Below are 27,869 nucleotides of genomic sequence, written 5' to 3'. Positions count from 1 at the left end.
CAATAAGATTTTTTACCAATAAGAAGATATTATTTTGTGTGGAGGGGTTACTTTTTAATATAATACTTGATTTAATAATTAAGTTCTGGAAATAGTTTGTCTTGTTCTTTAAAAAATTTGAGGCGGTATATAACATAAAATTATGCAAGGAGGAAAAAAGAACACCACAAACAGGTTATAAATTTGCATAGTTTGTATAATTACTTTCACATTTGGTTTTGAGTTCCATAGTAGCCAAAGCAAAATGGTATACAGAATCTTATTATTTGGGAAGAGGAAGTGTATCAGTTATCTGTCGGAAGCATAGCTTTTCCCAGCACTGAATTCAAAAAGCAATTTCTAATGTGAGTCATTGTCACAAATAACATTTTAATAGCAGTAACATTTCATATGACTCCATCTGGTAGTATATCATCCAATTAGCTGTTTTTATAAAATTAATGAGTGAGTGTGATAAATAATTTTGTGTTTTATTTTTACAGGAATCTTGGGAAACCAAAATGAGGCACAATCAGATGTGTTGTGAGATGCAACCTACTGTCCCTGTTCATGTAAAATCAGGATCAAATAGATCACATCAGCCTAAAAAACTCGTTCATCTAAAGCGCCCTGATTTTAAAGATAGTTGGCAAGCATCTGAAAAAAATGAACATAATAACAGCAAATCTATACACCCCAAAGGATCTTGTTTAGTTATACAGCATCAGGAAATGATGGCTTTCTTTAAATTATTTGGTAGGTTTAAAATATTCTACTAGCAGTAATTATAAAGTCCTTCAAAATTAGAATGTAAACATCTATTTTATCATTTTCATAATGAACAAAGAGTTTGCTGTAATTTTCTGTGTCAGATTTCCCATGTGCAATCAAATTTGTTTTGTTTTATTTAGTGGTTTTTTTTGTTTGTTTCTTTCTTTTTTAATGTAGGCTTTTTGTTTGTTTTGCTTGCTTATGGATTAAAAATTCAGACTCACGTAGCTTGAGGAGAATATTTAATTCCAACTGTCAAATGTAAATTCTGGGCAATTCAGGTTCATCGCATGGTTTTGTTTGACCTATAGTAAAATACTGCAGAAAGATTCAGGTGAGCTAACTCACCCAGTGTGACAGGGTTTCCCAGGATTTTCACTGCTAAAATGAAGCAAATCGGGAATGTTGGTCAACCAAGAGAAGTTTCAGTACTACGTCTTGGGAATGTTGTTAAAACTTAACTATGCTTTATCATCATGTTCATATAATGAAATTGAGTTTGAACTTGTTTATATCATGAGATAATGCTGTTTGCTGATAAATTTTGTAACAAGTAGGCAAAAAGAAACTTCTTTATAGTACTTCAACTAGTCAAGAAGGAGATTTTTTTGTTTTGTTTTTTGAGGTAGGGTAGTAAGATAGAGAGATTAAAATAAAGGTAGATGGGTTTTGGTAAATATCTGTAGGAATGAATGAAGTCAAGCGGATATTATAGTCTGCTAGATACAGGTAACCAGCTTCCTTGTTTATAGAGGAAGGCCAAATGCGTTCAGGCAAGCTGGTTAATATTTAAAGAAAAGCAAAATGAAAAGATGAGATCAGAAAAAATTGTAAGGAATATAAGTAGAAAAAGACATAAAAATGCTGTCCCATCAGGATCTAGAATGTTAATACAAGTTTCCTTTTTTATTAAGAGTAGAACAAAATTATTACCCACAAACTATTTGAGTACTCATAACTGGTCATGCAAAATAGGAGAAAAAACTTGTCTCTAACATTATAGGTAATTTAAGATATAGAAAATGAATTAACAAGGCAGAAACTAATTATTCTCAGGAAATCAGTAGCTGTTCTTAGAATTTTCTATATATTTGTCTCATTGATGACATTTCTAGGGTGTAAAAAAGAATATAAAGTAGTTATGCTTTGGTACTTAACTTAAAATGGAGGGGAGAAATGGAAAAAAAGATTTTCCAGATTATACTGACTGCTAACCAATATATTTTGAGATTTTATATTTTAGGCCTTTAAAATTAAAATAAGTGGTTTTAACTTGTATTTTATATGTTCTTTTTAAAACTATGTATAGATAGATAGATATAATTTTAAAAAGAACTATTACATACATATATATATTTATATATATTAATGTTTATTTATTTATTTATTTATTTATTTTTATTTATTTATTTTTTGGTGGCTGGCCAGTACAGGGATTGAACCCTGGACCTTGGTGTTATAAGCACCGTGTTCAAACCAACTGATCTAACCAACCAGCCCTAAAACTGTTTTTTTGATTGTTGATATTTTTGTCCTAATATTCAGTTTTTCCAAAATTAAGTGTCAATTATAAAATACTAATGAGTTATAAACCTTTTTATGTAGATACTCGTATATATATTTGAATGATAGATAAGTGGAACAGAGATAAGTAGAAGAGAAGAATCGAAAACTAAATATACACTGGAAACTAAACAATGAAATTAGTAGAAAAAGTGAAACAAAACTGGAAAACAAAGTATTCATTAAGTCATTATTTCTTAAAGACTGAGTTATCTTTTATCGGATTCCATTTCCACTTTTTAAGATTGGTTTTTGGAAAGAATGAAAAGCTAGTCTAGAGTTACCCAGGACACATTTCTCAAAAGTGTTGTTGAATATTGAATAAACCAAACACTTCTACCATTCCCCTTCCAGTCTTAGCTATATTTTAAGGCAAAGCAAATGGGAAGATGGATGGTAAGACAGTAGCTTTTTGTACAGTTCTTGCAATATACTCAAGAACTAAAAACTACACCTTAAATAACACTGTTCCAGCCATTTTTGTTTGATTTCTAAACATTTACAATCTCTGGTTATAGAAATTAATTCATCAAAAGGAAACATTCTATTTTTAAAAGACAAGTCATAGGTATTTTTTGTTGTAGATGACGATTTAATTCAAGATTTCTTGTGGATGGACTGCTGCTGTAAAATTGCAGACAAGGTAAATTTGGTAGTGATATAATAATTAACCAGCATCATTATGTTTAGTCCATCAAAACTTTAAATGGGACCTTGTAAGAATTTTCTATCTAATTAAGGTTAGGAAAAGAGCCTGCATTGCTCCTTCAAAGCAGAATTCTTACACATTAATATTTGGAATTAGCAAACAGCATAGATTCATCTATACTTGAGGAATTGTAGAATATTACTGATTAGATTTAAGTGGCTGTAGTCCATATCTGTTTGATCGAAAACAAGAATTGTTTAGGCTGAATACATTTTCATCAGAATTATTACCTTTTATCAGGCTGTAGAGAAAAAGAATTCTGACAATTCAGGACACTAAGACAGTTTGTGTTACATTTTAATATTTTGTAAGTAATTCAGACAAAACAAATCCCAATAATCTTTAAGGTAAAGCGTAAAATGGCTTAACATGTTATTTATTTAGGAATCAGTGTTTTATAAAAAAAAATGTCTAACATACTAGGAAAGTGATGTTTTCTGTGTTCTTTAGATTTAGCTGAATAGGTACAATTTCAGCTTTGTAAATGCCATTTTGGACCAGGCTTTCATATTAGAAAATTCAGCATAAGTTCATATCACACTTAAATAGTATAGAAACCAACAGAAAAGGGAGGTTAGCTACCGATTAAATAGCCGCCAATCAAATGTTTGAAAAAAGAAAAAAATTAAATAAACACTCGTTAGTATCGATGTGAGCTTTTATCTCAAGATGACAAAGATAAAATAAGAGAAGGGTTTTTTTTTAATCATTTTTATTTTGGAAATTTCATTTTGGAAAATTTCAAACACACGCAACCTAAAGTAGAATAGAACAAAGAACCTCCATGTGCCTCGTCTAGCTACAGTGATCATCAACTCCTGGCTATTCTTGTTTCTCCTAACCCCTGTCCTCAAAGACTGAATTATCTTGATCAGATCCTGGACAGCCTAACATTTTATCCATAAATATATCATGATGTACTTCTAAAAGAAAAAGGATCTTTTAAAACATAATCAAAATGTTACTAACACTTTAATAATAAATAACAGTAATGCTTTAATAGCACATGTCCAATATATGTGGCATTGTGAAGTTTTAAAATTTACAGTAGTAAGTACATTAAAGTTGTTGGACAGCAGGGGGAAGTGTTTGAAAAGTAACTAACCAGAAGTACTGTAACAGCACTATTTCAAGCGTCCTTTACTGGAGATTACTGTGAATACTTGGAATCATGTTTATGGCCAGTCCTATGATGACAGGATGAATAAGAATCTTACGAGAGAGATTCTCATACATTATGATTACAACTATTTTCCAGTTTGAAAATCCACAACCTGGCATATGTGCTAATATCAGGCTAGACACATCTTATACAAATATGTACCTAATAATACATTTAAAATGTTTTTCCCCTGAACATTGAGCCATATTACTCTAATGCCTGAAGTCATTTAGAAGTAATTTTTAAAGGTTTTTTATGGTTTGTTTGTTTGTTTTCATTTCTTTAGAAGATGACCGGTAAGGGTATCTTAACCTTTGACCTGGTGTTGTCAGCACCATGTTCCCCATTGAGCTAACCGGTCATCCCTATGGGATCGTGGCCTTGGTGTTATCAGCACCACACTCTCCCGAGTGAGCCATGGGCCGGCCCCTTAAAGTTTATTTTAAAAGTGAGTATGGATGACTGCAACTTACTTAAAGGATTCAGAAAAAACTTATGTATGCACATAACACACACAAATAGAGATATCAAGCAAATGTAGCAAAATATTAACAATTGGGGAATCTACACGAAGGATATATGGTTATTTATTTTATTATTAAATTCCCTATAGGTTAAAAATTTAAGTTAGGAAAAAAATGGGATTTTCAAAGCTTATTGGCTATAATAAAGTTTAGTAGTCCATTCTAGTTACTTGTGATAAATGATCAAGTAACTATTTGTCACTGTTCATATGGATTACAGGAAACTAAAAAAATAAGTACTCAAATAGCTAATTCTATAATAAGGATAAATAGTGCTTTATTGTTTTATTGTTCATCAGAAATTTTTTAAGTTAACTATTTTAAAGCAGTTTTATTTATGAAAGCACAACATTAATATTCCTTTTTAACTTTTTCCTTATAGTATCTTTTGGCTATGACCTTTGTTTATTTCAAGAGGGCTAAATTTACTATAAATGAGTATGCCAGGATAAATTTCTTTATTGCTCTGTAAGTATGCTATTTAGTGATTTTTATGTTAATTAGTTATAAGAGGCTGTTTGCAACTTGATGTGTATTTTGAATTGGCTTTCCTGTATAAAAGCTATGTTTTTTACTGTAATAGAATATTTTTATGTTCTTTTCATTGAACTTATAATGCTGTTTACCTAAGATTTATTGTTCAGTATTCAACTTGAATTTGTATTGTGCTTTTTACATTTTTCAGAGGGCTCCCATATAAATTATCCCAAATTCCCCTCTTTATGACTGAGATATTTTTTAAAGCTGAATATTCTTTTTGAAATTTTCAGTTAATATATAGTAAAAAACATCATTATTGCCCTTTTACATTGAACAGCTTGTGGAAAATGTTCTAGACATACTCTTTGTGAATCTAAGCCTATAACATAGGAGTTATTCATATTTAATCCCTTTAGTATCCACTGACTGTCTTACTGAACACACTGAACTCTAACAACGGAAGATAGTTTGTTTTCCATTTTTTTCTTTGACTTTATATTAGCTTTCTGATCTAAGTGTTTTTAATAACACGGTTATCTAATCTATAGTTCAGAATTCAGCTAGAATCTGTGTAATTTAAGGATATATTTTCTTTTCTACTGTGTACCTGGATACAATGCTACAGTTGGGAATACATGAATATAATTTTAAGCACTTAACTAGGGAACTATATATAAAAATATTTAAGTTGAATACTATAGTAGCTGTCAGCACTGAAGAATAAATTTGTACTTAATGTCTATTTAATTCAAAATGAAAGAGTTAAAGAAATAGGACTAGAAGAAACTGATGTTTGCAGATATTCAGGAGAATATTTTCCAGTACATATGGAAAAATGAACTCTTTAAAATTTGTGATGATCGCTAAATGGGAAGAATATAATAATATTACGTAGTACTCTGTGCAAGGCAATGCATATTTTTTTATATATTAACTCATGTACTCTTTCCTATAAAACACATCTTTTATTATCCCCGTTTTACAGATGAGGAAACTGAGACTTAGAAAGATTAAGTACTTTCCAAGATCAGAAAAGTTGGTAGGCATGAGAGCCGGGCACACATTCATGTGTGGTTTACCAATGGCGAAATTGAGCCATTGACCACTAAGTTAAATTGCTATTTACATGTCTCAGTATTGTATAATATCTGTGTGTAGATGGAATATCTATTTTGTAGTTTTTTCATCTGAGAATTAAAAACAAACCAAAAGAAGTTTAAGTTTTACTATATGCCCGAAATTGGATTTGTTTTACTTATTTTATAAAGTTATTGCCAGTGAAGCACTATTTAACTTACACTATATAGTCATCTGTAAAGTTGCATTGCATGTTGTACTATAAATTCTATAGTAAAAAATCACATGAGTTATAATTTCCATTTTATGTCTAATCATATATTTTGTAGAGCCTGACTCAATATTTCTTCTCATGAAATATTTTCTTAGCCACAGTTCTAAAGCTCAAGTTCTTCTCCTTTCTATATAGTCTTATAACATTTCTTTACTATATATTATGGTAAGACACTAAACTTCTATTACTGTTCTTCCATGTTCTTTTTCACAGTTGTTTCCTATTTACTTGCCTCCTCTCTACTTTAACTGGCGGCTCCTGAAGGGCAAGGAATGTGTATCTTACTTTTCTATTTCTTCCTTCAATGACTAACGTATAGGAAGTTCTCAGTCCTTTATTTGAATAAACATAATGAATTGTTGTGAAAAAGGCATGGACACTACACAAAGGAAATCTGTTTTAAATTAGAGGACAAATTCCGTATGTGTGATAAAGATATTTTGTCATATTGACCCTGAAAAATTGTTAATGTAGAATAGAATCATAGTGTGGTCTTTATGTAGCATAATAGCGCATTGTAGATTTTCCATATTTTAATCGTCGCAGTCGTGTTAAGGGGCTAACCTCTAGCTCTTTCCATTCTTTGCTAAGAGCTATCAGAGAAACTAAAGTAAGAAATTACTATATGTAATTTCTCAGAGGATATTATTTGATCCATATTATATAATCTGAGTTGATTTAACAATTAGATGCTTTATAACAAGGTAATATTAAAATATGTGCAATTACATTAAAGGAGAATAAAGTAATGTGTAGGTGTTCATTTTATATTACTGTGAGTATGAATATGCACATGGTGAAAAAGTACAAAAGAAGGTATACAATTAAAAGTAACTGTTTCTCCTATTAACAGTTTCCTGTGTATCCATCTAGAAATAATTTTCTATACATGATCCAATGTGTGCATTACATAAATGGAAGTGTACTATATACACTCCTATGTGCTTTTATTTTTTAATGTGTAATATGTACAAAAGACCATATGGAGTGTGTAAGGAAGAATAAAATTAAAACAGATACTCGTGTACCCATGACTCAGCTTAAGAAAAGAACACTGTGAGAATCTTAGAAGCTTCGCGTATATAGTTTCACAATCAGAGCCCCCTGCCTTCCACAGTAATTATCTTCTTTCTTTTCTTTATTCTTTGTATATATCTCAAAAAAATGTTATTTGCTTTTTTTTTTTTTTTTAGCTTTATATAAAAGATCCATGTGTATTATTCTTCTGTGGCTTACTTCTTTTGCTTTATAATGTTATGATTTTCAGATTTATTTATATATCTCTCTCTATATATAGCTGTAATTCATTTTAACAACTGAACAGTATTGTTGCTTTAAAAGAAAAAAAAAAAAAAGATGACCGGTAAGGGATCTTAACTCTTGACTTGGTGTTGTCAGCACCACACTATCCAAAGTGAGTGATGGGATGGCCCCATATTGTTGCTTTTGCCTTTTGTTTTTTTGAGTAGTCCCATTTTTATGGTTTTTTTTTTTTTTTTTTTTTTTTTTTTGGACGTATATTTTTCCTCTACTGGTTTGGAAATTATGCAGTCTATGTCTTCTCTGCAGTTATCTAGTTGTTATTATTACAAGACTGTTGAGCATTTTGACACGAATCACCTCCTACCTAACTTATATTCTCTTACTTTACAATTCTGGAGTTCTGCCTTGTGCCCTTCAACAAGTTAGACATTATTATTATTGTTTTAAATATTCAATATTTGTTCAGATTTATCCACACATTTACAAGGGTACTTCAAAAAGCTCATGGATAAATAGAATTAACGGTGTCAGATCCTACAGGTTAAATTTTTTTAAAAAAAGATAATACAAATCTTTCCATGAACTTTTTGTAGTACCCTCACATATCGTTGCTTACCATTCCTTCTTGTATCTCAAGAATCCACTTGGGATCATTTGCTTCCTTTCTGGATGCGTTTAAGACCTCTTTTTTCTTTGGAGTTTGGCACTGGTTTCATTTTTATAAACTGCTTGGGATTTGATGAGCTTCCTTGATTTAGACATTGATGTCTTTCAACAAACATCTCTTGGAACAGCTCTTGGAAAATTCTAGCCAGCTGTCTCTTCATATATATTACTCTACCCATCTCCTCTATTATCTCCTTTTGAAACTAGTTAAACATGTTATGCTTCACTCTGTCTTCCACATCACTTATTTTTAACATTTACTTTCTTTCTCTGGGCTGCATTTTAGATAATTTCTTTAGTTTTGTCTTTCAGTTCACTAATTTGATCTCCAGCTTATGTCAAATATGCTTATGAGTTTCATTATAAACATTTTCACTTATAGAAGTTCTATTGTCTGATTTTCCAAATATGCTTATCCCCTTACCATATTGTCAAAGTACTTTAAGTTTTTAACACGATAGACATAGTTATTTCTATATTCTGTGTCTATTAATTTCATTATCTTCTGACTTCAGCTTGTTTCAACTCATGGTGCTTTGTTCCCTTATGTGTTTTGTAATATTTTCATTGTAAAGTTGTCTATTTTTCTTTTTTTTTTTCCCTTTTCTTTTTTTTTTGGCAGCTGGCCAGTATGAGGATCTGAACACATAATCCTGGTTATACAAGGCTGTTCTCTACCCAACTGAGCTAATCAGCCAGCACCCCATTTTTATTGGAAAGTTATCCGTGGGGCTTGTGTGATGGAAAATTTGCTCCATGCTTACCTCTGTTCGTGTGTTATCTAATATGTCTCTTTTTTTCTCCTACTGCTTTTAAAGTTTACTCTTTGTAACTGGTTTTGAGCAATTTGATTATAATGTACCTTGGTGTAATTTTCTTCATTTTTTTTCTTGTACTTTAGGGTTTATTGAGCTTCTTTGTGGGCTTACAGTTTTTATCAAATTTCATTTATTTATTTATTTATTTTGGCAGCTGGCCTGTAAGGAGATCCATATCCTTGACCTTGGTATTTCCACCTGTCACCATTCAGAGACTCCAATTTTACCTTTATTGGGTTTCTTGAAGTTGTGCCACATTTAACTGATGCTCTATCCATGATTTGGGGGGTTTTTCTCCGTGTGTTTCATTTCGGATATTCTGTTACTATGTCTTTAAAATCTTTTCTTCTGCTGTATTTAATCTGCCATTAATCCCATTCCATGTATTTTTCCTTATACACATTGTAGTTTTCATCTCTCAAAGTACATTTTCAATGTGCGTACTCAACATTTTGAATATACGGAATAATTAAAACTATTCTAATGTCTTTGTTACCTATACCATGTGTATCAGTTTTCGGTTGGTTTTGATTGATTGATTATTTTCCTTATTATGGGCCATGTTTTCCTGCTTCTATGCATGTCTGGTCCCCCTCAAGTATTCAGCAGAAAGCTGATTTCCATATGTGTATAAAGAAACTACCTGAGTCTAGAAAGAAAGGATTAGGGGAACAGTGCGTAACATTGACATAGGGCTAGAAATAGTGCCTGTTTCCACTAGCCAGACTAAAAACAACTCATTATTCATGGAGTATTGAAAACAGTCTTCAGGAAGGTCTTGTCTCGGTAGTGGGGAATAATTAGTCCTAGACTGATCATTGCTCCAGATCCACCAACCAGTACCTGAAAGGATTCGACTGTTTTCAAGTTATTTAACTACATCCCAGAACAAAGCTCAAGATGTTTAGAAATGCAAAATATAGAGAACTCCTCAAGGTAAAATTCATTCTATCTCTATTTTTGATCTGCATTTCTTTAATTATGAGAAGGTTGAACATCTTTTATTTGTTTATAAGCCATTTGTATTTCTTTGTGAACTGTTTCTATCCTTTACCCATTTCTTTTTTGGGTTGTTGGTCTTCTTTGTTAGGTATCTTGCTAATACGGTTGAAGAAGAAGACGAAGAATCTAAGCGTGAAATTTTTCCCTGGGCTTTAGGGGAAAACTGGAGAAAACTGTATCCTGATTTTTTAAAGTTAAGGGATCAGCTCTGGTATAGAATTGACTATAGGGCTATTGTAAGCAGGCGATGCTGTGAGGAGGTAAGGATTTAAAATTGTCTTCTGTTTATCTAATATCTTTATTTTTGAATGCGCTTCTAATGTTTCTTTTTTGGTTTTTGTTGTTGTTGTTGTTGTTGTTGGCCTTTGTGAGGGTAGACTGTTAACCTCGTTCATTAAATTGCCATGAATACAACTTTTGTATTACAGTGTTGCAGTTTAAATTTTTACCACAAAGATTAAAATTGTCATATCTGTTTTTCAGAGCAGCCTATTTCTGTAGTAAGTATTTTTATTTTAGTGTGTTTCTCCTGTCTAAAAGATCACCAGTGTGTTGGGAATGGGTGGTATGAACATAGTAAAATATCTTATTAAGGATAGTAATAACACTGCAGTTGTAAATGACTAAAATGTTCTAGACAGCTGTAAACTCAGTTGTGTAAGGAGATTTACAGAAAGTTTAGACTTCGACTGAAGAAAAGAGGGCGTAACATAAGATTATACCTAAAATACTGTATTTGGTTCTGCACACCGCACTTTTAAAGAACTGTATATCCAGAGGACAACAACTAGAATAGAGGAGAGTCTCAGAAGAAAAATTTCATATGTGAAATAAGAAAAAATATCAGAGATTTTTAGTATAAAGAAAAGATTCAGAAAGCTGGCTACCCGTTTTCAAATATTTAAAGGACCACAGTGGGGCAGGAAATACATTTGATTTGTATTTTTGACAACATATAAAGCTGAGAACTAAGATCTGTGGATGGAAAACTAAAAGAGGAAGTAATAGCTCAGTATAAAGAATATTATTCTAACAGTTATCTGAAAGTGAGATACTCTTGCAGAGATTCCTACTGCTGATGTTTTTTTTTTAAAAACAAGCAGGTGGTTGTTACAGAGGAGATTCGTGCTTTAGGTTAGCAATAAAACTAAGGTTCCTTTTCACTCTAAATTTTGAGAGTGCAAAGTTATAATTAATAAATTTTTACAGCCTAAGCTCCTCTAAATGTAAAAAAAAAAAAAGCTCCTGCTGGGCAAACTAGGTTGTTCCTTAACATTTCTTTGAATTCATTCATTAAGTACACATTGATTTGATGAGTACTTAGTAAAAAACTATTAGACACTCTTATTTGTTTTAATTTAAAACAGGCTTGCAAGAATAGCAACATTAACATCTGGGTGGTAGGTATATAGATGTTTGTTATATTATTCTTATGCTTTTTTATACTTTTAAAATTTCTCAACATTTTTAAAAGATTAATGCAACTTAAGTTTTACCTCTTCAGAAAGTTCACTTAAATGATTAATAATCTCTTTATCCTTTAACACAGTACCATGTTTGTTTCTTTCTATAGCACTGAACAAAATCTGTAAATATTTATTTGCTTGTCTATTGTCTGTTTTAACTATACACTGTAAATTTAATGAAGTCAAACAATTAGTACACTTCTAATATGTCCCATCTCTGTCCTCACACTTCATTGATAACTATTATGCATTCTCTTTATTGAGAGAACAGAAGCAATTTAAAAAGAATGTTAAACATTCTTCCACCATATATACTATCCTACCTGCATGTGCACCCATATATTCTGCCCTCCCTTTGTTACTATGAAAGAATTATCTTTGGTCCTGTCCAAGTCCATTCCCTCTATTGTGCACTAGATCTCATCTTTTCTTGCCTTCTCAGGGACATCACTCCAGTAATTGTCTCCTTTTTCCACATTTTACAGATTCTATATTTTTGGATCACTGACATTAGAATACAAAATTGCTTTAAAATCTCCATCAATTAAAAACAAACCCACCAAAAAAAACTTCCAGCTATTACTACATTTCTCTCTGCTGCCTCCATCCTAAGGAAACTCCTTAAAGAGTTGTCTTGAACTCTGTCTCTACCTCCTTTCTTTCCATTGTCTTTGAACCTATTCTACAAAGTCTTTTCCCCATCATTCCATAGAGTCTTGTCAAGGCACCAAATATGTCTGTATTGCCAAACCCAAAAGTTATTTCTTCATCCTTAACTTAGCATCAGCATTTGACACAGTCCCTCATTTCTTTCTGAAACACTCTTTTCACTTGGTTTTGAGGACACCAGAATTTTTTCAGTCACTTTTGCGGTCTGCATGTCAAATTGCCTGTTCATATTTCATTGTCTAATTCACTCCTCACACTTAACATGCCTAAAATTGAACTTCTCATTCTCCCACACAGACGTCCAAACATCCTCCTCCTGCGGTCCTCCACATATTAATAAATAGCAACTCCATCCTTTTACTTGCTCCGGCCAAAAAACTGTTACCCTTGACTCTTCTTTTTCTTTTTCAACATCCATACCTTGAAAAACTATCCAGCATCCTACCATTTCTTACCACCTCCAGCCCTCACACTGTACTTTGTCATCTCTTATCTTGATTATTGTCGTATCCTTCCAAATAGTCTCTCTTATCATCTTTCTCCTGTGTAGTCTATTTTTCAAACAGCAGCCAGAGTAAATCTTTTAAAAAGTAAGTCAAAACATGACTTCTCTACTCAAAAGCCTCCAGTGGCTTCCCGTTCTCTGAGTAGAAGACAAAGTCCTTGTTGTGGCTCTACCTTGCCTATCAACTCTCCTCTCCTATGTCTTTGACCTCATCTCCTATCCTTGCTCACTTCACTCCAGCTATACTGGCCTTCTTACAGTTCCTCAAACATGCCAGGCACACTCCCAATTCAGGGTCTTTGCACTTACCATTTCCATTACCTGGGATACCTTTACCCCAGATATCAGTATGTTTCACTTCCTCACTACATTCAGGATTCTGCTTAAATGTTACCTCAGAGAGACCTTTCTTTACCATCCTATATAAAGTATTATCTCCCTCAATGGAACAGAATTGAATTGTCCAGTAATAACTCTCACAATTATGTTCAATTGGATTTTGACAAGGATGCCAAGAAAATTCAGTGGGGAAAGACTAGTATTTTCAACAAATGGAGCTGGGACAACTGGATATCTACATATAGGACAATAAGTTGGACCCCCTACTTTATACTATATATAAAAGTTAACTCAAAATGGATTACCTAAATGTAAGAGTAAAAACTGTAAAACTTTTAGGAGAAAGCAAAGGAGTAAGTCTTCATGACCTTGAATTAGGTTTCTTAGACATGATACCAAAAGTACAAGCAACATAAAATATGAAGTGGACATCATCAAAATTAAAAATTTTGTCTTAAAAGGATACCAAGTGAAGAGACAACGCACAAAATGGGAGAAAATGTTTGCAAATCACCTATTTGATATGGGTTTTGTATCTAGAATATATTAAGAGCACTTACATTTCAATAATAAAAAGACAGCCTGATTAAAAAATGGACAAAGTCCTCGAATAGACATTTCTCCAGAGAAGCTGTACAAATGGACAACAGGCACATGAAAAGATGTTTAACATCATTGGCCATCAGGGAAATACAAGTAAAAACCACAAGGAGATACTACTTCACAGGCTCTATGATGGACATAAACGAAAAGACAGTAACAAGTGTTGGCAAGGATATGGAGATTCATACACTTCTGGTGGAAATGTAAAATGGTGTAGTTGCTTTGGATAACCATCTGATAGTTCCTAAAAACGTTAAAAAGAGTTACTGTAATTCCAGTCCTTGCTATATACCCAAAAGAAATGAAAACTATGTCCACACAAAAACTTGTATATAGAATGTTCATAGCAGCGTTATTCATAACAGCCAAAAGTGGAAACTACCCAAGAGCCCAACAACTGATGAAAGGGTAAACAACATATGGTGTATCCATACAATGAAACATTACTTAGGAGTTAAAAGATGAAGTACTGACACAAGCTACAACATGGATGAACCTTAAAAACATGCTAAGCGAAAATAAACAGTAATGTATATGAAATGTGCAGAATAGACAGATCCAAAGAGACAAAGTAGAGAACTGGTTGCTAGGAGCTAAGGGGAATGAGGAATGGAACATCTTTCTTTATGAGGTGATGGGAATGTAAATTTGTGGTGATTGTTGCACAACTCTGAATATACTGAAAGTCGTTGTATTGAAAATTTTAAATGGGTGAATTGTATAGTATTGGAGTTACAGCTTAATAAAGCCGTTAAAATAAAATGTACTACCTTTCGCTGTTACCCTTATTCACTTTCTTAGTTCCAATTTTTTTCATAGCACTCAACCACAATATAACATATTCTTTTTTACATATTTATATTGCTAATGTCTATTTCCCCTACTAAAATATAAAGTCCAAGATGGCAGTTTCTTAATTTTGTTCTTATTGTATCTCTAGTGCCTAGAACAGTGCCTGGCACATAGTAGATACACAATAAGTACTTGCTGACTGATAGAATGAATGGAACTTAAGGGTTCCAATTCTTTTTCATGCCATATGTATGAAGTAGAAAAACAAACTATAAAAAAATTCACTGAGGGCTGGCCATTTAGCTCAGCTGGTTAGAGCACAGTGTTATAACACCAAGGTCAAGGGTTTGGATACTTGTACCAGCCAGTTGCCCCAAAAAGAAAAAAAAAAAATAATTCACTGAGCTCACTTTACACTGCCCCGTACTCCAATGCATGTAGATAAGCTGCAGGGTTTTGGCTATTCCCACCAGGTACATTTGAGTTGTGTTGGTGGATAGAAAAGGCAACTACATAGTAGATTTTATCTTGTTCTCTTATGTATTCATTTAAGAGCTAATCGATGAGTAACATTCCAAGTTCAGTGCTGTGGGGATTTATTATAAAGAAGTACATCATCCCTGCCCTGACGTTTGCTGAAGTAGCAGGACATGCTGTTAGAAATTTAGTTAAGCAGTATATGCTTTTGTTATTGAAAGCCTGGTATTGGCATACTGCCAAACAAAATAAGGTTTTAGTCTCATATCCAAAAATAAACCCCAGTTTGGATGGTAGCTACAAACTGGTTTACGTTAATAATACTTTACATTTGCATAATGCTTTACAAATTGTAAATATTTTCATGTAAATTATCCTCACAAAAATACCTGTGAGAGTGATGGCATTCTCATTTTACAGCTGTTGAAGCCGAGTGCCAAGTAGGTTGGGATTTACTCAAGATCATACAAGTAAGTGGCAAAGCCAGAACTTGACTTGACATCTAATGACTTCCCAGTGTTCTGTTTTCTCTGTGACATCTAGCCTCCATATAAACCTCTCATCTTGGCTAGTTTAGAAAATGCATTTATATCTTTTTTCAGATATTAAATAGCATCTAATTCTTATTTAATTAAATTAAATAATTTAATTCTCGAGAATTAAATTAAGTATTCTTTCCATTTCACAGATGAAAAACCTGGCCTAGAACGGTTATGACTTGTCCATGGCCATAAAGTTAATAAGTGGCAGAGCCAGCTTTAATTAAGCTCAGTCCTTAATAGAGAGGACATGTGCTCTCCTTTGAGATGATAACGAGTTTTGTAATTTGTTTCTTCGTTTTTTAACCTTGGCTGCAAAGAAGCTAAGAGCCAGGTATTATCCAGAACCACATCAACTCTATTATGTTTTATTACTGGCGTGTCTGCTTTCCCCCTTTACCCAATTTTTCCTTTTGGGTCCCAGTTTAATTAATTTTTTTTTTCCCTCTTTTTGTCAGCTGTCTCAAATGCTTTTTGAGAATGAGATGGAGTATGGTTAAATTGAAAAATACATGTAGGGCTTCTCCAGAAAAGAGTAAAGTCTATTCCGCTGCTTACTCTGCTCTTATCATGTAAGATAAGGTTACCTTCTTGCCATCAGCGCCTTTAAGGTGGGATGTATGTATGTTGGTGATGGCTTTGTTTCTAGACTGGTTCACAGATAATGGAGGATGCCTATCTAATGAGAGTTAGACTCCAATACTAGTCCCTTTCATGCATCATGGAGAATAGTAGTTTAATCAAGAGGAAGCTTTTCTCTATTCCTGTTACATACTCTGGCCTAGGTGCCACAGAATCATCATAGGTGAGTCCTCTGTTAGCTACTACTTGATTCCAGATTAGGAATTTAGAAAGCAGTGATGTAATATAAGCAGTGTTTTTGGACAGAATAACCCAAGGACAGTATGCAGAAGAGAGCCAATATAGGAACTGTACTGGGAACTGCTAGACTTAGCTCAGGAAGCAAGGGTGTGAACTGGGTTAATAGCAGTACTGAAAATAAAATTGATGTTCGAGATGTTACAAAATTACCAGTTATTACTTGGTGACCCCTTGGATATAGGGCATATGGAAGAGGGATCTGGAAGTTTCAAATTTATATAACCGGAAGAGTAATGGATTTCTTAATGGAAATAGGTAAGGTTACAGAAGCAAGCGGGTTTATTGGGAAGATAAGGAATATGGTACTTAGACGTATAAATTTAAGGTGAGAACTGGATAATTAAATGCATGATCGACAGGTATGGTAGATGAGTTACCATATATAAGTGATGTTTAAAGCTTAATAAAGTAGATAAGAGATTTAAGGCGAAAGTAATGCCAATGTTGTTTGAGGATTGCAGTACACTGAGGTCCACAGAGACAGCGCAGGGCAAGTGAGAGCCAGATGGGCCCTGGGCGACTCTGTGCCTCGCTGAGGAAAAATAACTAAACATGGGCAAAGGAGATCCTAAGAAGCCGAGAGGGAAAATGTCATCATATGCATTCTTCATGCAAACTTGTCAGGAGGAGCACAAGAAGAAGCACCCAGATGCTTCAGTCAACTTTTCAGAGTTTTCTAAGAAGTGCTCAGAGAGGTGGAAGACCATGTCTGCTAAAGAGAAAGGAAAATTTGAAGACATGGCAAAGGCGGACAGAGGTCTGTTATGAAAGAGAAATGAAAACCTATATCCCCCCTAAAGGAGAACCAAAAAGTTCAAGGATCCCAGTGCACCCAAGAGGGCTCTTTCGGCCTTTGCCTTGTTCTGTTCTGAGTATCGCCCAAAAGTCAAAGAAGATCTCTGCCTATCCATTGGCGTTGTGAAAAAGAATTTGGGAGAGATGTGGAACAACACTGCTGCAGATGATAAGCAGCCTTATGAAAAGAGGGCTGCTAAGCTGAGGGAAAACTATGAAAAGGATATTACTGCATACCGTGCAAAGGAAAGCCTGATGCAGCAAACAAGGGAGTTGTCAAGGCTGCACAAAGCAAGTACAGGAGGATGAAGATGAGGAGGATGAAGAGGGTGAGGAGGAAGAGGAACGTGATGATGGTGAATAAGTTGGTTCTAGAGCAGTTTTTTTTTCTTGTCTGTAAAGCATTTCACCCCCCTGTACACAACTCACTCCTTTTAAAGAAAAAAATTGAAATATAAGGCTGTGTAAGATTTGTTTTTAAACTGTGCAGTGTCTTTTTTTTGGTACAGTTAACAATCTACTGAATGTGTCTTTAGATAGCCCTGTCCTGGTGGTATTCTATAGCCACTAACCTTGCCTGGTATAGGATTGGGGTTATCAATTGGCATAGAAATTTAAAGTAGGTTCCTGTTGGTGCCTAGCACAAATTAGTTATAAATGGGGATGGTAGTTTTTTTCATCTTTGGTTGTCTCTGATGCAGCTTATACAAAATAATTGTTGTTCTGTTAACTGAATACTACTCTGCAATTGCGAAAAAAAAAGTTGCAGCTGTTTTGTTGACATTCTGAATGTAATTACAATTTTGTAATTTAAAAAAAAAAAATATATATATATATATATTGTTTGAGAACTTGCCAGGCACTGTTCTAAGTACTGGATATGTATGAACTCTTACAATTCTTTTGTTTAAATTATTTTTTAATTGAAACGTATTGATTGTAGATATTTATGGGTTGCATAGTTATATTTCAATCCCTGTATATGATGTGTAGTGATCAAATCAGGGTATTCAGTAAAGTCATCATCTCACAACAATTCTGAGAGCTAGCTAGGTAATCCTAGATAAGGAAACTAAGGCACAGAAAGGTTAAGTGCTTCTTCAAGGACACATAATTAGTAAGCCAGCACACTGGTATTCAAATCTAGGCAGCCTGACTCCAGAGTCAGTGCTTTTAGCACCTACGCTATACCTCAAGATCACAGAGAAGTAGAGTATAAATAGAGAAAAACAGAGGGCCAAGTATTAAATTTTAGGAACACTCACCAAAGGCACCCCCCATTACTAAAAATGACAGAAGACTAAGATAAAGTAAAAAGGAGGATAACATTTCTAGTACGTAAGCTGCTACCAGTGCTTTAGAGCAGTCACATTCATGAATCATAGCATATGAGGACTGAAAGTGACCTGTTTTCTCATGTAGAAAAGACATTATGTGACCCAGAAAGTTGTATGATTTGCCCAAGGTCATAAAACTGATAGTATTAAGACCAAAATTCAGCTCTCAACCCTGGTACATTTTTATTTTTAATTCACTGCTTTTATCACAGTAATACTCTAATTATATGATAGAGGGGAGAAAGATTATTGCATATGAGTGTATAAAATATATACAGGCATATTAAAAAATAAACACGTGTGGGTATGTATTTTTCTACCTGGGTTAGCATATGGACAGACTATAATACCTAGCTTATTGCAAAAATAACAGTTGGTCAAACGTTCCATTTTGTGTCCTTTGCTTCCAATTTCCCTCCGCTCTTCTTGCTAGACTCTGCTATAGGATTCCTACAAAAATCATGTTGTTGAAGGTCCATAATGTCAATGGCCTCTAATTCTTAATTATCTTCCTCAATCACTAAAAATGATCTATCATCTCCACATCAGCCAGCTGCCCCCCCCCCCAAAATACTTGAAAGCTGGAGTTTTTGGAAAGTTGTGATTTATGCTGGGTCTTGAGGGAATATAATACTAAGACAAAGGGAGAGGACATTTCCAGACACAGGAAATAAAGATATAGAAGTGTTGAAGAAAAAACAGTAGATAAATATGGAAGGAATAAGAAATTTGAATTCTACTTCCTCATCTTAGGAAGCTTTGAAACTAGTTGTATATTGTTATAGAAATGTTTACAGTTAGAGTTATCTTTATTTTCTTCTACTTTTTTTTATATATGAAACTTTATTACTTGTCTTTAGTTGAAAACTTTTTTGAAGGATTATAAAATCAGTTCCAGGAAAAAAAATAGGATTATGTCATTATCTTGAGGGAGACCACATTAACCCCATTTTCTGGGAGAAGTAGTCTAAATCTGGAGTTTTTTCAAAAGGTTTTTACTTTTAACAGCAAAAGCTTTCTTTCCAAACAAAATTGTAGCCACAATCCCCCAAACTGAGCTGCTCTGCCTGGTCCATCTTCCCTTTCCCCCTCCTGGGGCCCCTAATAACACCTCCATGAAACATTAGGGCTCTCAAAACAATTTGCAAATCACTAGTCTAAGCAATTGAAAGTCACTGTTTAGCTCTCACATAATACAATTCTTATTTACTTTGTGTTGCTGATAACTGCAACTAGAGTTTTTGATTAGAATGCTTAGTTTTCGATTCCATGAGGTCAGCACATAGGTACAGTTTTTTCTAGCTTTACTTCTTAAATGGCTATCATTTGCCAGATGCTTACTAAGTGATAAGGATTGTACACATATCATCTAATCCTTAGAACAATCCTGTGAGGTAGATAGTATCCCAATGTTACAGATGAAGAAATGGAGCCTCAGAAAGATTAAATAACTTACCCAGTGTTATTCAGCTAGTAAGTGACAGAACCAGAATGAGAAACTTAAGTCTATCCTAACTTAAAGCCCATGATTTATTTAACAGATTTTACAGAACAATGCCTTAGTGAGGACTCTAAGTGTTTTATAAATAATACCTCATCTAATCCTCACAACAATCCTCCAAAATAGACACTCATTATCTCCGTATTACATATGAGGAAACTGAGCAAAAGAGAGATTAAGTAATTTACATGTGTTCTTATTCACCATATCCCTTGCCATAATTGCAAACACTTTAAGATTAGCCTAACATACATACGTAGTTGGGAACCTCAATTAAATTTTTTTAACCCAACGCATTCCAAAGTATTGTTCTGGCTAACAGTATTATCTTTCCCAAACTTAGAATATTCAGAATTAAAAAGAAATACAGTCTGCAAGTTTGCTTCAGTCCTTTTTCCTGTTTGGAATAATTTAAATGCTGTCAGCCCTCCATATCTGAGGGATCCCCATCCGTGGATTTAACCAACTGCAAATTGAAAATATTCAGAAAAGAAATTGTGTCTGTACTAAACATGTAGACTTTTTTTCTTGTCATTATTCCCTGAACAATTCAGTATAATAACTATTTACATAGTATTTACATTGTATTAGATCTTATAAGCTAGAAATGATTTAAAGTATATGGGAGAATGTGTTTAGGTTATATGAAAATACTGTGCCATTTTGTATCAGGGGCTTGAGCATCCATGGATTTTGGTATCTGAGAGAGCTCCTGGAACCAATCCCCCATGGACACCAAGAGATAGCTGTACTTTGTTAATTACTGTTTTAATGATCCAAAGCAATGAATCACTTTACACTTATCTGAGGGGGATACGTTTCCAAGACCCCCAGGGGATGCCTCACACTGCAGATAAAACTGAACTCAATGGTATTTTTTCCAGTATGTACATACCTATGATAAGTTTAATTTATAAATTAGGCACTATGGGAGATTAACAACAATAACTAATAATAAAATAGAACAATTATAACAGTATACTGTAATAAAAGTTATGTGAATGTGGACCATTTCCCTCAAAATATTTTATTGTATGAAATATTTGCAGACTGCAGTTGACCCCGGGGAACTGAAACTGTGGAAAGGGAAACCTCTGATAAAGGGGGACTACTGCTTACTAATACTGCCTTATCTGGAGATTTTTTTAAAAATCAGTAACTTAGATTTTTATCTTACTTTTAGAGACAGCTGTTCTTTTTTGTTATAATTTTTGTACTTAGTTTTACTAAAATCTTACTAAAATTCTAAAAGTATGCTTTGCACTATAGGTTATGGCCATTGCACCAACCCATTATATATGGCAACGAGAACGCTCTGTGCTTCACAGTGGAGCTGTCAGAAGGTACAACAGACTTGAAGTTCAATTGCCCCGGGGACCTAGTGCCAAACTAGTAGATTGTTCACGCTGTGGTAAAACAAGAAGAAAAAGATATGTTAGACTGGGATTGTCTACATCATCATCATCCAGTGATACAGTAGAGGTGAGGGAAAAACATTCTCAGGAGTTACACAACTCAATCTCAATGGACATAATAGTTGATCCTTCTCAAGCTTGTAGCTATTCTCAAGGTATGATTTAGTGATACACCAGAAATGGATTTATGCTTTTTCGTTATTGAGCTCAAGTTAGTCCTTACAGGCATGGATACATAAAAATTTATGTACTACAACAATATAAGTTAGGTTAGTCTTGGAATTTTTCCCCTTTCAGTTACCACTTTTTGTCTTGTGTCCTTATCTGTTTTGTGGTAGCGTACATATACAAAAAGGATTAATGTGATATATTAAATTGAAACCTAATGTAACATAAGCCTCAAGCAGTTTAAGAATTAAGTATTTTAAGAGACTGAATCATTACTTTGAAATGTTTATTTTATTAAAAAGGGGTTTCAAGGACAGGCCAGTTAGCTCACTTGGGACAGCATAGTGCTGGTAACATCAAGGTCACAGGTGTGGCTCCCTGTACTGGCCAGCTGCCAAAAAAAAAAAAAAAGGGAATTTCAAGAAGAAAATTAATTTACTTGTAATCTCATCATCTAACTATTTGTTTCCTTTTATATACTTTATTACTAACAAAATCAGAACCATACTATATCAAGGCCTGCTTTTTTTTTTTAATCTTAAAGCATTTTCCCATGTCATTGTTTAGTCTTTGAAAACCTAATTTTTAATCTTGACCTGTTATAAGAACCATAATTTATTTGCATATTTCATTTTTGTTGGGGTTTAAGTGGCTGTAAACAATACCATATTAATTAGAAAATAATTATATGAATTGGAAATACAACCACACCCTAATTTTCATTCAAATTATTTTTATATAAATATAGTACTCTGACATTTCTAGATTCAAAACAGTACTAGATTAATATTCTACTATCAGTGATCCTTTTAACATCTTATAAAGCCTTCCAGATTTCCAACCAACTGAAGATAGGACTGACAGATTTCTCATGATCCTTTCTAACTCTGTCATGAGAAATTAGCAGACCCACAGTATTTCAGAATTTCACCTATTTATTTTTACCACGTCCCTATGAGATTAACAGTGGCTACTGAAGCTTTACTAAAGGGGGAAACTAGACTCTAAGACTTTTGAAGGTAGGTGTCATGCCTAGTCATTGTTCCCTTCCCTGGCAATAACAATCACTCAAAAAATTTGACTAACAAGTATAGTCTCTTCCTTTTCAACAATTCCAAGGATAATGTTTATTTTTTCACTCATGTTTGAAGGGTCCACCATAAGCTAAATTAAAAGAATTGCATTTTAGCATCCCTCCCCTTTCTCCCAGCTCCTTTAGCCTTTACACTCTTTGATCCTCATAATAGGTAAGATTTACTGGATATTTAAAATGCCACAGTCAATACAGCAAGCACTTAACATTCATAATATCATTTAATGTTCACAGCTAACCATAAGGTAAATAGTATTATCTCCATTTGGCAGATAAGAAAACCGAGACTTCCAGAGGTTAAGTAATTTGCCCGAGGTCGTGGAATGGCATTTGAATCCACGTCTGACCCTTGACTAGAACCAGAATTCCTAACTATTATGCTCTACTATGCTTCGATGAAATCCTGCCTTTGGCAGTGACAGTAAACTGCTACAGAAGTCGAGTGGTGAAATTAAGAACCAAGTCCTTGATGAAAGGTTGTATTGAGGGAGTTGAGGGAGAATTCCAAAGACAATCTGAACAGATATGTACAGAAAGCAGAACAGAAACAGTTACATTTTATTCACATTAGCTCCTGTAGATAGATATTTACAGTGGTAACACTATAATCTAGGCCTTGACATCACAACAGGAAATTGTAGCCCACCCAGGGAGTAAGAGACTCTGCCAGTCAGTGTGCTTTGGGAACAAAGCAGGTCTTTGACTATGGATGAAAAGTCAGGTGTTGATTTTAGAAGGAACTGTGATTTCATCCTGCCCCTGGATAAAAGCCTTCATTTAGGATTCATAGGTCCTATACAGGAAGCAACAAGTATTTACCCATCACTGTCTTATTCTCAGTATTAACTGAAGGTTAACTGTAAAAGCTTTTGTTTCAGAATACAAGTATAGGCAACACAAAGAAAAAGTATTGATCACACACACATTTGACCAGTAAAAATTTATATTCATTTTCCTCCAATAGGCTTAACAGAGAGTGAACTAATCGGGGTCGGGGGGAGGGAACAGTGGAGGGTAATAGGGACACATGATGTTATCGAGAGTGGGCTCAGTCTCTCACTGCCTAAGCAGCGTCAGATTCCCAGTAGTGACCTCTGCTAGCAAATTTTTCTTCCTTCAGTCCACATAAGGTTGGAATTACCTGATGATTTGTGGTTGCAGAAAACTCAATTCAGCATTCTCCAAGAGAAACAGAAGAGCTGATGCTCTGCTCCAGGCTTTTATACTAAAATTTAGTTTTGTTTCAAACACAAGCAACTTCTTCATTTTCAGGTAAAAACATGTTTTTCTACCCTTAAAATTTTTTTCTTAAAAACAACATGTTCAAAACACAAGTTTTACATAAACATGTTTATGACATTAAGAATAAAATGTTTTTTCAATTTGACAAGGTGGGTTGAAAACACTGTCAAAACATCTCACTTTGGGGGGTGAGGAAAAGCTGAATCATTCTTTACAAATTTACATACATCACAATCACCAATCATGTTCCAGGCGTTTTTAAAGGTAATCTCACTTAACACTCAACCCCCAAAGAAATCTTGAAGTGACATTATGATGCTCGTTTTACTGATGAAAAAAACAAACTCAGAAAAGTCACACCTTTACCAGGTAAAAAAATAGCAATAACAAAAACAGGATGGGAACCCAGTTCTATCCGAATAAACAGCACATTTTTAAGTTAACAACTTTTGTTTCTCTTTACCTTATGCTGTCTTACGCCTTATGACACCTAGGCTGGTCCAGGTGAAACATGGGTTTCTATTATGTATTATCCTGGGACAACTGACATTTTAGAGTGAAGTCAAGGGAAAAAAATATATACCAAGCCTTAGCCTGGGTCATGAAGGTAGTCACGGACCATTCCAACTATTAGATAATCTAAAAGCAAATACGTTTTCCTCAAAAATAGATCCTGCTTTGAACTTTCTCATTTATTTTTGTCATTACCACCGTCCTAGTTATCCATGGTTAGGATCTTTATACTTAAGGCATAATCAGGAAATATAAATTAATAATGTGATAAGGGCTATGCTAATTATATGATCAACACTTAGAAGCACAAAAAATTGCAGAATTAATTCTGTGAGATGTGTGATTTGGTGAAGCTTTTCAGAGGCAGTAATAAACGAGCTGGGCATTGACTGAGTCCTGTTATGCCCAGAGAAGTAAGGGAAAGGGCTTCTGAATAGCAGACGTCTGAAAATACTTTTATTCTTTCCCTCTATATCCAACAAGTCACCACCTTAGTTCTTCTACTCTCTCTCTTTCTCTCTCTCTCTCTCTCTCTCTCTCTCTCTGTGGTTTTTTAAAAGATGACTGGTAAGGGGATCTTAACCCTTGACTTGGTGTTGTCAACACCACGCTCTCCCAAGTGAGCTAAACAGCCATCCCTATATAGGGATCCGAATCCATAGCCTTCGTGTTATCAGCACCACACACTCCCAAGTGAGCCATGGGCCGGTCCTACAATATGTTTTCTATCTGCCCTTTTCCCACTACTAATCCCGTAGTTATGTATAAGAGTACTTAGAAAAGTTCAGGGCAAGATTCATATTATCTTTTAATTCTATTTTTCTTCAAACATTTTGAAGTACCCTTGCATTACTATGAAATCTGATTTAACAGTTTTTTTCCTCCCTTTAAATACTCAGACACCACTAACAGATCAACTTACTTAAAATATCTTCTTTTAAATGACCATGAATCTTTCAAAAGTTCCCACTGCCTCTGAAATATAAAGTTCAAAATCAGGGCTGGCCAGTTAGCTCAGTTGGTTTGAGTGTGGTATTGTATCACCAAGGTCAAGAGTTCGGATCCCTGTACCACCCAGCCACCGAAAACAAACAAACAAAAAGCAAAGCCTTCCACAATCCACAATATACACAGACATCTAAATCTCTCCCTAGACCAACCAAGTCAACAGATGATATAACTCATAGTCCAGTGTGGGCTTAAAGCAATCAGCAAATGTTACTGGTCATTTACTGGATGGAAAAGGCAGGGCCTCTGGAAAGCATTGGAAAGACAGTTTTGAGACAGTCCCAAATCTCTAAAAGTTTACAGTATGATAAATGAGAGCCAGACATGGACAAAGAAGGCTAACATTAGAAGGCATCTGTCCTGTGAGCCAGATCATAAATATACACAGTGTTCAGAGGAGGGCCAGAGAAAGGGCTCAAACCGGTCCTTCATTAAGTATATAAATAAATACTTAAGTAGTTTGGTCTTCAACTCCACTTAAAGTTAGAATGAACACTGTTAGAGAGGCCTTGTTCATTTCAACATCCACTGAGCACAATGTGCTGAACAGAAACTAAGTATTCTACATGAAACAGGAGTAAAGGGACGAACTTTTCTTTGCTCTTAAGCCAGTCTCTCTCCAAGTAGACAATTAAGATCTGACGTATAACAGGCATTCAAAACAATAAAAGAATAACATAATTTTGCTAGTAGTTAAATAGAAGGCCAGAAAAAAAGGGAGTAGTCCATGATGGAATTTAAAAATGTACTTCACAGCTTCTATATATCTGGAGATGTTATGAAAACTTTAAAGGCATAATTATTGTATAGGTTTTCAGGTAGTTATACAGAAATGTAACACCGGAAAAATACTCTGCTACTGATTCAATTAGATCTCCAAATGCAGCTAGAGTGATTTTTTTGAAAACAAAAATATAAGCTTATTATCTCTTAATTAATTCAATGGTGCCCCATTTTTCTTAGGATAGACAATCTTTCCTTTAAAGGCCTATAAGATCTTGCATGGCCTGACGCCCATCTATCTTTCCAGTCTTTTTTCTTAACCGCAACATCATTGGCCTTTTTTGTTCTCATTTTCTGTGCTGTAGTTAATTCCTACTTACCATTCGGGTCTCAGCTCAATTGTCACTTGCTACAGCAAAACCCCTATTTTGGTTACTCATAGTATCCTGTACTTCTTTGGAGCATTTAAAACAATTTTAGTCTTATATTTTTATGATTCCTTAATGTCTAGATCTACCAGATTATAAGCTATATAAATGCATAGATTTTAGGTTAAATTTTCCATAGTCTGTAAAATATTACTAAAAAAAATTACACACACACACACATATACTATATATATATATACACACACACACACACACACACACACACATATATATTTGGGCGGCTGGCCAGTACGGGAATCCAAACCCATGACCTTGGTGTTAAGGCTATATATAATTTTAAATAGTTCTAGACTAAGGGATAAATTCAGGAATAGCAGCACATGTCCTCTCAGGCATTACTACAGGTTGGGCATCCCTAATCCAAAAACTGGAAATCTGAAGTGCTCCAATATCTGAAACTTTTGAGTGTCAACATGATGCTCAAAGGAAATGCTCATCAGAGCATTTCAGATTTTGGATAAGGGATTCTCAACTGGTCTGTATTCTGCAAATATTTCAAAATCCAAAAAAATCTGAAGTCTGAAACACTTCTGATCCCAAGCATTTCGGAAAAGGGATATTCAACCTGTATTTTAAAACCTTTAAAAATACCTCTATTTAAACAACAAACTAACCATTCTAAGCTTTTGTTTGTTTACCTGTAAAATATGGACGACCTTAAATATGAGTTGCTCATATTAACTAAAAAACATACATAATGTATGGTACATGGCAAATGCTAAATAACTGGTCCCTATGAATAATAATAAGCCTATTCTTATTAATTCATGTTTCCCCAAACATTTGATTTATATCATAACATAGAACAATTCTGAAGTTATTACAAGCTGGTTCAAAAGAGGAATAACAGAGATTCACGGATTGTTACATCTTTTATTACACTTTTTAAGGTGATTTATCATTCTTATCATTTCCCCCCTATTATTTATTATAACCCAAGATACATACAACCATTGAAATATGTATTTAAAATATACAGATACATAAAATTAATCTTAAATTGCATACTTTATTTCAGTAGCCAATGACCATCAGTCAAATGAAGAAAGGAAACCAATTTCATGA

At 34.0% G+C, this 27,869-nt stretch overlaps 1 protein-coding gene across 1 annotated transcript; it reads left to right on the top strand.

Annotated features, from left to right (window-relative positions):
- The first annotated feature begins 500 nt into the window (after window positions 1-500).
- Window positions 501-27,869, top strand: LOC134367412 (speedy protein A-like). The gene is made up of 6 exons (XM_063084153.1): window positions 501-735; window positions 2,898-2,956; window positions 5,091-5,176; window positions 10,377-10,548; window positions 21,463-21,763; window positions 27,823-27,869. Exons 1-6 carry the CDS (start codon window positions 501-503, stop codon window positions 27,867-27,869), a joined length of 900 nt encoding a protein of 299 aa, XP_062940223.1.

The sequence above is a fragment of the Cynocephalus volans genome, chromosome X (genome assembly GCF_027409185.1).
Source record: "Cynocephalus volans isolate mCynVol1 chromosome X, mCynVol1.pri, whole genome shotgun sequence".
Classification (NCBI taxonomy): Eukaryota; Metazoa; Chordata; class Mammalia; order Dermoptera; family Cynocephalidae; genus Cynocephalus; species Cynocephalus volans.
This window is presented reverse-complemented; position numbering and strand designations above follow the sequence as displayed.